Genomic DNA, 12,917 nt, shown 5'->3' on the forward strand with positions numbered 1-12,917 from the left:
GGTCCAAGAATCGTCCCAAGGGAAGGAGCGCAAGCAAAGCAGCAGCGGAGAGCGTCTGCCGTTAAATTGCCACATCGTGACAAATGATTTTCATAACGAACGATGCGAGAGAGAGTGAACCACCAAGGTTCCTTTCTACTGTTTCTCATCTACTCTTCCGCCGCTCTTGATTGTGTCGTTGAGAAGCGGGAAGGAAAGGGCCAACACCCAGGGCGGAAGCAATCATTTGATGCAGGGAGATTTTTGAAATTGAATTTGCGAACAGACACTTCCGGTTGCTTTTTAAGGGGGGAACAAAACGAGCTGTTGTGATTGGAAGAAGGTCGATTATCCTTGTTGTTATGAAAGCTTTCAATATTTTAAAGTGTTATTTTTAGTATGAATAGTTTTTAATTATTATTTTTTTGAATAAAGATATTTAATTTCAAGATAAATTACTCTGTCATAACAAGCCACCGTTTTCCACCAGTTCCATCTTGCTGTTTGATACACTTAAAACGACGACAACAAAAACCCCCAACCAAAACACAGTTACTGACTGACGTGCTTTTTGTTCTTTCTTCTCCCTCACAGTGCCATGCTGAACATGAGCAACAGCAGCACCAACGCCGGCAGCATCAATGCGAACGTCGTCGTCACCAGCCTGAACCTCGGCAGCCCCGGAAGCAACAACAATAACAATCACACGCTGAACAACAACAATCCGAAGGTGATAAACAACAACACGGCGACGGCGATGACGACGGGGTCGGCCGCCGGCTCGGACGGTACGGCGTCCCCGTGCCACCAGGACATGCACCTTAACATGCACCACCAGCCCGGTGACGAGGAGGTGGTCGGGGACCAGCCCGATCCGGACTATATCAAGATGTTCGTCGGCCAGGTGCCCCGGTCGATGGACGAGCAGCAGCTGAAGGAGATGTTCGAGGAGTTCGGGCGGGTCCACCAGATCAACGTGCTGCGGGACAAAACATCCGGCCAGAGCAAGGGTGAGTGTCCTTTTTCTGAGCGATAAGCGTGTGTGCAAGGCGTGGGAATGGGACGATATTTTCCCGTTAATTGATTTGCCACTCAAGAGACAACACCGCCGTGGTAGTCGTAGCAAGGCGATCGAAAACAGCGCAAGTGACATGCAAGTAGATCTTGATGCTTTTTTTACTGTAGTTGCTTGATTCCCCTGTCGGGTGTTGCTCCCGTATTGAGCGCAGGAATTTTGTCGGAAACAGGAGGGGTCGGGTTCGAGTTGACGTCACCTCAGTCACCTGGAGCGAATAGGCGTCTTTTAAAGTTTCGTTTTTTTTTTTTCTTGAAGTGTGTTTAGTACTTTCAATCGAGCATCGAGCGAACGGGAAGGGACATAGAAGAACAAAGTACAGTTTTGTGCTCCAAAAAAACGACGTATATTGCCGGATGTGATCCGGGTGGCGCACTCGGGGACGTCACGTCATTGTTCCTAAAAGCATTGGAGAAACCCAAACAACACGGAACAATAAAGATAGATTTTTTAGAATATCTGCAATCGCTTCAAAACAAAAAATTGAGGCGTCTATTTTACCTGCTGGAACCTGGTGTCCTTGGTAAGAGATTTTTAATGCCACTGTGGCAACACAAGCACTCAAACTCTTTTGGGTATATCTGCACGGCAAAAACGGTCTCTATCATGGTGACGCGTTTTGCCGCGTAGCTTGCGCCAGTGTCACACGTTCATCGTCGTCCTCAGAATCAGAATCCGTAACGCTCCGGACGACCTGAGCGAGCGAGCGAGCGCACGCGACTGACAAGTGAACGGTGGCTTCGAGGACGAAAAGGAATTGGAAATCTCGTGACCGCTTGAGGCGTCGAATGCGCTTGATGCTTGTGACATATCGTACAGCCCCTTTCTTCCCCTTTGTTGGCACTTGCCACAGCCATTTGACCAGCTGCGCTCCGAGATCCGATCAACGTTCTTCAGCTGTGCAAACGAACGAAAGCAGCAGCAGCAGCAGACCAAGGGTTGTTGGGAGTTGCCACACACAATGCCACCGAGCCCGCGGCGAACGTATCCGGGAGCGCAACCGGGAACTGTTGATTTCCAATCCATTACTCATTTTGCCCGTTCGTTGATGTTGACCGGGACACACCAGTGGTACCAGTGCTGACCCGTCGGGGTGCACCTTCCAGCAAAGAAAGCCGAAGCGAGTGAGAAAATGGTGCCACCGGACATTTCGTCATTCGACTTTTTTTTTTGAGAACGATGTGTTGAAGGATGGCCGAGCTGCTGATAATGGCCGTGCAACCTCGTTTTTTCATTCCTTTGCACTAGAGTGCATGGTGAAGATTGGCGAGAGACCGCCAGGCCCCCAATGGTCAGTGCAATACCGGGTCGATTTATTCTACCGGTTCCACGGTGTAACGCACAAACGAGAGATGCCTGAAGACTGATGGACGACCATGGGAATCGACACACAAAAAAAGGTCACAAAATAAAGGCATCACACTTTTGAACAGTTACTACCGTTTTTGTTCCGGGGATTGGTTCTTGTGTGTCCGTTGGGATTGAACTGAAAACTTTCTACACTTCGGGAACGCTTCAGACACAAGAGACCGACACACAAGGGGGGAAACAAGTGCATTCACCGCTCACAGCGATTCAAGTGGAAAAGAGCACAGATTAGAGTGCCTTTTGGGGCAGCATTTTTTGTGTGTTTGTCTCCCGGTCTGTCATATGGGTGTTGTTTGCTTAGCTTTCGAAAGTTAGGCAAAGGTTGAAGGGTGAAAGAATGCTTTGGCCAAATCAATCGAACCATCGTTCACTTATAGGGGTGAACAATGCGTTAAAGGATCCTACTTTTTTGGTGGAATGCAACGGAAAATCTTGAGATATTATTATACATTAAATTTGATTTATGTGTTACACTACTTACGGGTTTATCCATAAGTTACGTAACGCCAAACATGTTTTTTTATTGTTTTATTCCTTCTAATGTAGCAACAGATAAGGTTAGAATATTAAAAGACTCATCTCTTTTAATTGCGCATCGGGTTGAGTCTATCAACTCTACCACAGAGTCAAAGGGGATCTCTCTTATTTTTGAATTATTAAGACTACATAGACTAATACAACCACATTCCAGTTCACGAACGAAAGACGAACCCTTCTTCTAATTGGCGTAACGTCCTACGCGGACATGCCGGCCTATACAGGTTTTCGAGACTTAATTCATTAAGTCAGCCGGATAGTCAATCCTTGCTACGCTACGGGGGGATGGTCCATTCTAGGATTAAACCCATGACGGGCATTTTATTGAGTCGTTCGAGTTGATGACTGTTCCATGGGACCGCCCCCACGAACTTATAGTATGACCCTCATAGTATGTGTAACTGATCCTGAAACTGTACTTCTTCTTCTTCTTTGGCTCAACAACCGATGTCGGTCAAGGCCTGCCTGTACCCACTTGTGGAGTTGGCGTTTAGCGACTTTTTTGGATTACCCCCCATAGCAGGATAGTCAGTCCTACGTATGGCGGCGCGGTCTATTTGGGGATTGAACCCATGACGGATATGTTGTTAAGTCGTACGAGTTGACGACTGTACTACGAGACCGGCACCTGAAACTATACTAGTTCTGGCTATTATTTATACCTGTTTTGGTTTTGGAAATGATCTTGGATCCAGGTCAGTTCCTGGACTAATTTTGATTCCGTACCGGCCCTGGAATCTATATCGGTCGTGAAACTGATCCAAACAAACCTATATCAGCACTTGAACTGCTTCTGATCCTGATCTCACCAGTTTGGGATCTGATCATAATATCTCCCAAATATGTACGGTTTTTGAAACTGATTCGGAATCCATAACGATTCTGGAACTTTTTCCAAGCCAATACCGGTCATAGAACTGACCCTGAACACATCCCAGTCGGGCAATAGATTAAGGACCTATCAGTCTTGGAACTGATTCTAAACTTGTATAAATCTTGGAACAGATCCTGCATAGAATCAGATTTATAGAGATATTGTAATCATTTTAATCAATACCAGTCGCATGTGAGCGTTACGTAGTTTATGGATAGTCTCTAAACATTACAATTTATCCCGAATTAATGACGCCGTCATTTTGGAAAACACAACCCTCAATGTCAGCAACAAAACCGCAGGAGAAATGTACATCTAATGATATAAAATGATGATCGAATTAGGGAGAGAGTGTAAGAGAGGACCTACCAGCAAACTGCAATGCCTCAATCTCCGAACACAGATACATCATGATTCATCATTATGCCAACGTTCAATCGTATGATTTCGGGGGGACATTTCCATGATTTCCTTTGGCAAGATTTGTTATACATTTCATGAGAAGAAGAAGAAAAAAACCCTCCACAAAATTTCAATTACCCAATGTGTAGTCATGATTACCGCGATGAGTTTTCTCTTTATCGAATATTCCAATTGGTGGGCGCACGTACTGCACGATGCCAGCAGGATGATACGTACGTGTGCCCCCCTCCCCCAAAAACGTCCTGATACCCATCAATATCCACAACACGGGACATGATGGGACAGATGAAACAAAAATCCACTCACGTCACCCGGTGGCGTACGGAGCCCGCATTTTGTAGCCGCTCCAGGCACTGGTAGGACACCCACCCTCCCTCCCCTGGAACACGTCTCCCCGGGAAGCCAAAAACATACAACCCGCACAAAAATTTTGCAACATTTTTCGATTACCTCATCACTCGCTTTGCGCTCGTTCGCAGCTCACTGAGCCACTGAGGGAAAGAGGGAACTTGAACGTGTCATGACCCCGATTTTCTTCTCCACAGTCTTTCTCTGTTAAAAGAAGAAAATGTTAAATCAGTGATCTGAAGAAGCCCGGTCCCGGATCGTTTGGGGGTGAAATCCGATTCTTCAAAGCCGCCGGTTGGTTGGTTCATATGCTTTTTCCACCCCCTTTTGTGCTTCATTTTTGTGCCACCCCTGTTTGTGCCATCCCCTTTCCTTATTGTCATGTTTTGTTTTCCGTGCGGTCGGGACGCAAAGACTTTCTTTTGGGGTTTTTGGAAAATTATGTATCACTTCCGTGTTTTGCCTTTTCTTTTCCGCCAGTTTTCCACACAGACACTCACACATACAGTGAGTGTTCTGAGGCTTTTGCTTACCCATTTAAGATGATGATTTTTCCGGGTCTTTTTTTTTCTTACGTCGTCATCTCTTTCCCCCCCCCCCCCCCCCACCAGCGCTCCCGTGACGCAGTGACATCGGCGTGACACTGCGTGACGCACTTGAAACGCACGTTTGGCTAACATCTTTTTCCTATTTTCGGAATCCCCGAAGGATTTACCCAAAGTGAGCGGAGAGGATGAACAAAAAATAAAAACGAACGTAAAAGAAGGGAGAGCATCAGCCTCTGAAGAGGAAAATCAACGTGACAAAGCGCTATTTTTCAGCGGGCAGAGATTGTGGTGGTTTTTTTTTTTGGTTTGTTTCTTTTCTATCCACACAGAAAGCCTTCTCTTTCGTTTCGTTCACTTTTCTACCATACTTGACATGTTTTCCCCTCCCCGGCGGTTCCTGCAGTGTCCTCCGGGTGTATTGGTTTTACTCTAATTTAAATTCAAGCCGAAATTGAATCAAAACGCACTTCACATGCTTGAAACCAGATTGTCGGCTGGTGCGGAAGGTTGGGTTGGTGGGTGTTTTTTTTTTTTTGTAGAAGAAGCTAACCCAATGGGTGGGTGCGTTGAGTGCTTTGTGGTTATGGGTGGTTGGTGATGAACACAGGACACTGAGCAGTAATCAAAATGTGGAGCATGTGTGGTGCGTGTCTGTTCAGACTGGGTCAGAACGAAAGGAGCCGCGTTGAGCGTTTACCTAACAATGAGTTAACTTTTTTGTCAAGATTTGTTTTTTTTTTTGTATGTGTTGATTTTTTGTCTGAATAAGGCCGAGAAAATCTACGAAACTCGTAGTGAAGTGCAGATCTTGTTGGAAGAATTTTAATTACACACGAACCTTCACTTTCAGTGACATGTTGAACGATCGAAGAATTTTATAATGAATTTAGCAGTAATTTGTGGTATGAAGCAGTAATTAAAAGTAGGATGTAGATAAAAATGAATGCTTTGTACGTCTGTTTGTTATAGTAACTGGAAAACAAGCTTTGATATGATAAAGAATAAATTCATGAAACGATAGTTGAGTTGAAATTTAAGTCACTTTTCGAGATTGTTTGATCAAAATTGTATTGTATCAATTATTTCCACATTTTCCAACATCATCGGCGTGAAATGAGAGGATTATGCGGTGGTTAATAAAGTCATATACGTTTAAGAATCGAAATTCAAAATTTATTATTTTTACTTTTACGCTCTCTAGGATCTATTTGATATTTTACACCATAACTTTCGAGCTTCAATCACATTAAAGACATCTGAACAGTGCTTAGTAAAGCTCTATTAAGTCTCATAAAATTGTAATGTATGAAAAACTATTTTAAACTATTATTTTGTGGTAAGAAGAAGGCAAGGCTAGCATTAAGATTAAGCTTTTAAATTAATCAAGAAAGCGTTCATACATTGTTCCTTTATCATATCTGCATGGTTTGGCCTTTTCTGTGTTTTTATGCAAAGTATTCAAAAACCTTAATCGAATTATGAAAGTATTAAATTTGTGTTTCCTTTTTATTTGTGCACCTCATTGCTTAAGCGAATGGATTTCAGTTCAAACAGCAAAACAGTCAAGTAATAATGCCCCAAAACAAAAACCAAACAAAAAAACCAAAGCCATCAACATTCTTTCACGGCTCAACTCAGCAAAGCTCCTTATAGCCCTTAGTCTTATTGGCGAAAGTCTTTGTGGGGCATTAGCGCCGTGAAAGCGCCACCGGTTTTTAACACCGTCTGCACCGATCCGGATTTAGCTGATCGAAGGAAGAACGAGAGGCAAGATTCCATTCCAGTTAGGTCCTTAGACAAAAGTAGAAGCAAACTTTAAACGCAGTGACAGGCGTATTTGAAACAGACGAATTCCGAGGAGTTATTTTGCGAAAAATAGGGAAACGGGGGGGAAAGAAAATACTTTTCCCCAAAACTTCATTTCAAGCGATGCCCGATCGGTTTAGATTGGCGTTTGAATTTTTGCAGCCTTTCAAGGGCTGACTTCAGTGTCAGTGTTTTTAAAAAAAAAAAAACGCGGGCAGCACACCGGCCAAACCAGTAATTCCGAGGCGAGCCGGGCTAATAATGGCAAAAAAGGGATTAACCGTGATAATAACCTTGTAGCCTTTTCCAGGGGAACGCACCACCGCACGCGCTTCATCTGACCCCATTTTCCGTCTCCCTTAATCTCTAACGTCCAACCCCTTGTTTGAGGTTCTCTTTCATGTTTCATGCTCGCACAATCATTGACCCCGGGGCGAGTGGGCGGGCTGGGAAGGTCCCGTGCCCGGGTCAATTTCTACATGGGAAAAACTTGATTTAGGTCCGGTTGGATTTGTAATTAGCCGGCGGATGATTTTTCTCCCTCCCAGCTCTCCTCTCCTACTACCCAAACCCCTGAAAGATGAAAGGGCAGTCAAATTGTCGGTTTGAGTAAAATTGCGTGCTCTGGTGCTCCCGTCGGTCAGCTTGCTGGCTTTCGCTGGCTTTGGAAGCTTCGAAGCGAAATTAGGCTTCTGAAAAATTCATTCCCCTTTTTTGTGTGTGTATGTGTGTCTGTGTGTAACCGCCAGCGGGTACAGGAAGGTGGTCAAGAGTGGCTGCTGCTACCGAGGAAACTGGGACAAGCATTTCAACGCTTAAAGCGCAAACAGCAAGCCAGTACCGCGTTCATTCGTTTTAAAATTGACGCTAAATTAATGTCACACAGGGCTGGCTGGGCTGTTAGACAGTAGGCGGTGGCCACCAAAGCCACCAAACTCTGATCTATTTCCGTGTGTGTATGTGTGTGTAAGCACACAACCAATATCCGGGGGACCTGTGTGGTACTGGTGGTTAATTGTGAGCGCATTATTTAGGGCAGCCAACAGAGAGCGTTGTGCGCTGAAATTGCTTCGACAAAAGCTTCAGCCGAAATTAAGGTGTTGTGTCAGGGCGCAAAAGCAATAGAAAAAAACGGGAAAACTAAAGCAGCGCACTGTGTCAGGACACATTGCCACAGGAAAAAACACAAACAAAACTCTCGATACGAGCGCTGTGCGGAAAAAGTGTGTTTATTATGATTAAAATTTAAACGTGAAAGGTACAACGCATTCCCCACATACCACCCGTTAATACGTGAGCTAATGCTCGGTATACAGCTTAAAACTGTTATGCCTGGCAAGCTTCAGCGCAGAACAAAAAGGTTCCCTATTTTCCGACTACACACCCGACCCGATCCATGAGCGGGGTGATCAATTTTCTCACGTCTTTCATGCTGCAGATTTGCTTTTATTGTAACGATCAGTGCACCTTTTTTGTGTCCTTTTTTTAAAAAAATAAAAGTCCAAAGTCTCTTGCTGGGACGAAAAAAAAAACAAGAAGCAACCATTCCTTCATGTCGGCAGCACTTGCTGAAATTGCAAATTTGACAATCTGCTTACGAGGATTATTGCTGAAAGTGCTGTGCGACGCAACTTTTTCTTTTCGTCTTTCGGCTGCGTAAAAACCGGTGACACCGGTGGGAGCAGATTATTTGCCAAAAAACCTCCCACCCCCCCCCCCCCCCCTCCGCGAGTGTTGCGCTAAAGGTGGCCCACAAAGTGTGTACCATCTGGTTGGTATGTGTTCCCTGTTTTTTTTTTTTTTTTTCAAAGGCTTTTAACGGCCTTTCTCCCTTCTGAAGGTTTTCTGAGCCATAAAAAGGTTTAATCTTGGCAGCATAGAGAAAGTGTGTGCCGATTATGTGCTGTCGTGGGAAGGTCGCAGCACGTCAATTCGTTTTTTGGGCGATTTGGGCGAGACATTTTAAAGAATTTTCAAAGGTATTTTCGTATTTGGTTTTCACTTCAATTCTTCAAAACTACCCAATCAAAAAAAAAAAAAACGAAGGCAACTTCAAAACTAAGAACACATTGTCTCATGATTTAGCGATGACACAGAAGGTAAAAAACCCACTCTCCGCAGGAAACCAAGCGGACAATGTAGAAGCCTTTTTTTACGCCGTACGAGAACCGTCCTCGACGGCCCCCCGACGAGAACGACTCGGGGAGTATTTCAATTTTTAATGATTCCAATTTTCATCCCTCATTCAGAGCGGCAGGGGGGGGGGGGGGAGTTGGTGGAACAAAGGAGTTGGACCTCCAAATCCAGGCACGGGCGACCCTGGAGAAAGGTTTTGCCTTCTTTTTTTGTGTTATTCTCACTCCTGAAGCTCCAGCGAGCGAGCGAGCTCCAAAAGCAAACGGAGCGAATGAAAAAGGGGAAGAAGAAAAGCCCGCTTCCAGAATAAACCTAGTTTGTGCCAGATTGCATAGTTTCCACGCCCTAAAACTGCCGTTCTCCTCGCTCCCTGTACGTGTGTGTGTGTGTGTGTGTCAAATATCTGTCCCATATTTAGTGAAGGACGTGAGAAAGATCATCTGCTGCAGAGTCACGTACCACACCCAGCACCACCACCACCTGGGGAATAAAGGTCACGAGTTTTTGGAGGCAGAATTGGATATGGAAAAAAGAACCTAACGCGAACGTCCTAACGAATGAGGTACGATTTTACCTTCCGAAATTTAAATTCCAGCTCTTGTGCCTGGTCTGACCTGGTGGTTTGGTGCTCTGCAAGGAGTGACCTGATAATGGAAAATTTAAAAGAAGGAACAAAGAAGGTTATTTTAAAGATTTGTGCATTTTAAACTAACGAAACAAGCGTGCATTGGATGAGCGTTAGTTGGAGGATTTAATTTTAGAAGTCGAATTAAAATGAAGAATTCTTCTCTTTTAGGCTCCAAATGAACCATTAAATGAACACACGCAAAAGGTTAAGGTTGATGTTATAAAGTGGAGTAGGAAAAAACCCCATTTTTCTCAACAGCGCTGCTACGACAAAAAGTTTAGTTCCTAATTAACATCAGTCCACCTCTCTCAGACACACACCGGCTCACCGGCAGCACGCAATTTGGGCGCAACTTTGTGTGTTAGAAGTTCCTCCTCTAACCACGCGTGGAAGCTAAATAATATTTCGTAAACAGTTTTGCCCTCCAGAAATGGTGAAACTTTTCCCCCAACAATCCCCATTTTGATGAAGTTGAGAAAGACCTTTTGTTTCTGATCTGGCGGGGTGAAAATCACTTCATTGCGAGCTTAATTAGTTAATAAGGAGATGATTATTTTTCTACCAATTTCACCCATCATCAAATCCTTTCAGCCAGCCCGCACTTCGGCCCACCTGAGTGCAACTTTTGCTACTTGCACTAATTATCCGGTTGCATCTCGAACGGACGATACAGTAGCAGCGCCAGCGTTTGGAGACGTAAAAAGTGGTATAATGTTGCTAGTAACTTGCCCACAAATGGAGAAACTGAAAAGGGAAGAGTGGGTACCAATCATATCTCTTTCCATTAATCCGACACCCACACCGCGATGGCGATGGTCTTCTTTCCCTTTCCTCGTAGCTTCGAGCCAGTAGTAAAAATTGACACTGCAATGCTCTCCAGCTCTCTTGCGACAGTCGCTGGAAAGGGTTAAGCAACTTTGGCGATTGTAATTAAGTTGACAATCTTAATTAGAGCGCACCCGCGCCCACACCCAGAGCGAATGCACTCTGCCCGAAGTAATTACAGATAACGAGACCGTCCGACCCGACCGATCGCCAACTGACCATTACTTCGTTGTCCCATGCCTCTGTCGCTCTCTCTTGCACCAGCTAAAGAGTTTCCCGAAGCTCTAATTCCGAGAAGTTCGATTAAAATCGATGATCGAGAACGGAGCACCACTCATTCATGGGGAGCTGTGTTGCACCATTCAACAACCACAAGGACTCCACAAACCCCCCCTTTCCACGTGTGAAGAGCGCCGGTCAGTGATGGCAGTTTTCGAAGGGATGGCATCAATTGATATATTCAGGTTATTGAAGTATCGATTTTCGCCAGCCCTCACGTTGCCAATTTGCTTCCACTTGGTGGTGGTTCGCTAGATGATGCCAGTTGCACACCGTTTTCCCCCTTGTGTTGGATCTCTGGTGGGCGCAAGTTCATACTGGAACCCGTTCCACTGCTGGACGATGTTGATTTGTGTTGCTATTTTTAGCCATCAATACTTTGTGTTCCCTTCGCTTGGTTGGTGCGTTGAATATGTTGGGAATCGAAAAAAGACCACTTTTACACACACAGAGTTGTACTGTGTGCAATAGAACATATTGATCGAGGAACTAATCGATCGGGGAGATGCATAACAAAAAACGAGCTCTAGGAAAAATCGATTTTTCCTGGACAACGAAAAACAGTCCAAAGCTCAACAGTAGTAGAACGAGCTCGAGCTTGTAACGAGTAGCGTGGGTCAGTCCGGTGAGTTTTATTTGCCAGAGATGGAAGTTGATAGATAAAAACGGTTGATATCTGTGTCCGCAGTTGGGTGACTGGTCAGTTGGGTGAGTTCGAGCAGTTGCTAGCAAATGGGGAAATTCTTTTTTATTTCTTTCCTCGGCGTTAGCTATTTTGAATCAATTTTTACTCGATCCTAGAAATGGGACCGGGTTTTTTTGCTCCCTTTTTGTGCGTGTGTGCGCGCGTTCAGAACGATGCAGCGCTCAGTAGAATGTTTTGTGACGTCCACTTTGCCCCCCCCAGTCCGTCGTCCCGAACAAAGCAATCAAATGAAATTCCACAAATAATCAAATACATGCGCCATAATTGAGCTAGTCTGCTTTTTCCTCCACTCCAACCACCATTGCAAACTGTCCATTGACCTCGTTTTTCCTTGCTACGGGGGGGCACACATCACCACAACACATCACGACTTGATGTGGAGAAAATGGTCAATTTAATGAAAAAAAAAACAAAAAAAAAACGAGGCAAAATCTAAAGTGAAATAAAATTGAAAATAACGAGCACATCAGTTGCTGTGTGTCAAATGTAGACAGCTAGCCAAGCACTAATTAGCGATAATCCATGGCTGTGGGTAGGACGGAATAGATACAGAACAATACTATAAAACGGAGCTACAACAACAACAAAAAAACTGCTGCTAACAACTATCACGTAATAGGGAAAGAAACACTTCAACACTAGTCGACTAGCTAATAACGCGAGTTTTTCATTCCCTTTTTTTTGACAAGGCGGACAGTTCTTTCCATCGGGTACATTTCTCCGCGATAGAGCCGGCACTGTCGATAGTTTAGCATGAATAATTAAATCGAAACACAGAGCCTGGCACAGCTGGCGGCGGCGGCTGCTGCTGGCTAGCTAGTCACCGCCATCGATTCCGATGAAAGCCAATCAATTATGAAAGCAGCAAAAATTGAGGCACGCAAACACATATAAAAAGGCGTGTACAGCTATCGATTTGATAACAATTCCATGTTGCATATTTCAGGGCGGGAGTTTCGATTTGTTCTCGTTTTTTCTATAAAACTGAAGCTTTTTTATTTCTTCTTCCATAGAATGTGGTAAAACCCATTTAACTTGATGTTAGCGGACACGTTCGTGGAAGTATTTTCACGGCAATTAAAACCGTTTAGCTATGCATGTCGAGGCTGTTGAATTCCACTAGTACATGGTGTATGACTTTCACAGCACATTTACAATGTTTGCCTAATTGATGTTAACCTTTTTGTTTAAAGCCAACTTCTGATATTTCCTTAGAAAAATCTCTTTGATGGCTCCTGATCGTTTGGAAGATTGACTTTTCTTGTTGACCTTTGTTGGGATGGCCTTGTCTGTGTCATTATCACTCGCACGGGACAGCTCCGGAAAGCTGTTACTATCGACCATATGCTAGCATTCCTTTCCTTTCACCAGTCGATTAAAATTAA

General features: G+C 44.4%; 1 protein-coding gene across 17 annotated transcripts in view; it reads left to right on the plus strand.

Annotated features, from left to right (window-relative positions):
• Window positions 1-12,917, plus strand: part of LOC1271433 (CUGBP Elav-like family member 2) — a 291,660-nt gene that overhangs the window by 145,947 nt on the left and 132,796 nt on the right. For all 17 annotated transcript variants that reach the window (XM_061659160.1, XM_061659156.1, XM_061659153.1 and 14 more), the window contains one exon: window positions 574-989. In XM_061659160.1, the coding sequence (XP_061515144.1) occupies window positions 574-989 (416 nt within the window). The remainder of the gene's footprint in view (window positions 1-573; window positions 990-12,917) is intronic.

Source organism: Anopheles gambiae, chromosome 3, assembly GCF_943734735.2.
Source record: "Anopheles gambiae chromosome 3, idAnoGambNW_F1_1, whole genome shotgun sequence".
In the NCBI taxonomy this organism is placed as follows: domain Eukaryota; kingdom Metazoa; phylum Arthropoda; class Insecta; order Diptera; family Culicidae; genus Anopheles; species Anopheles gambiae.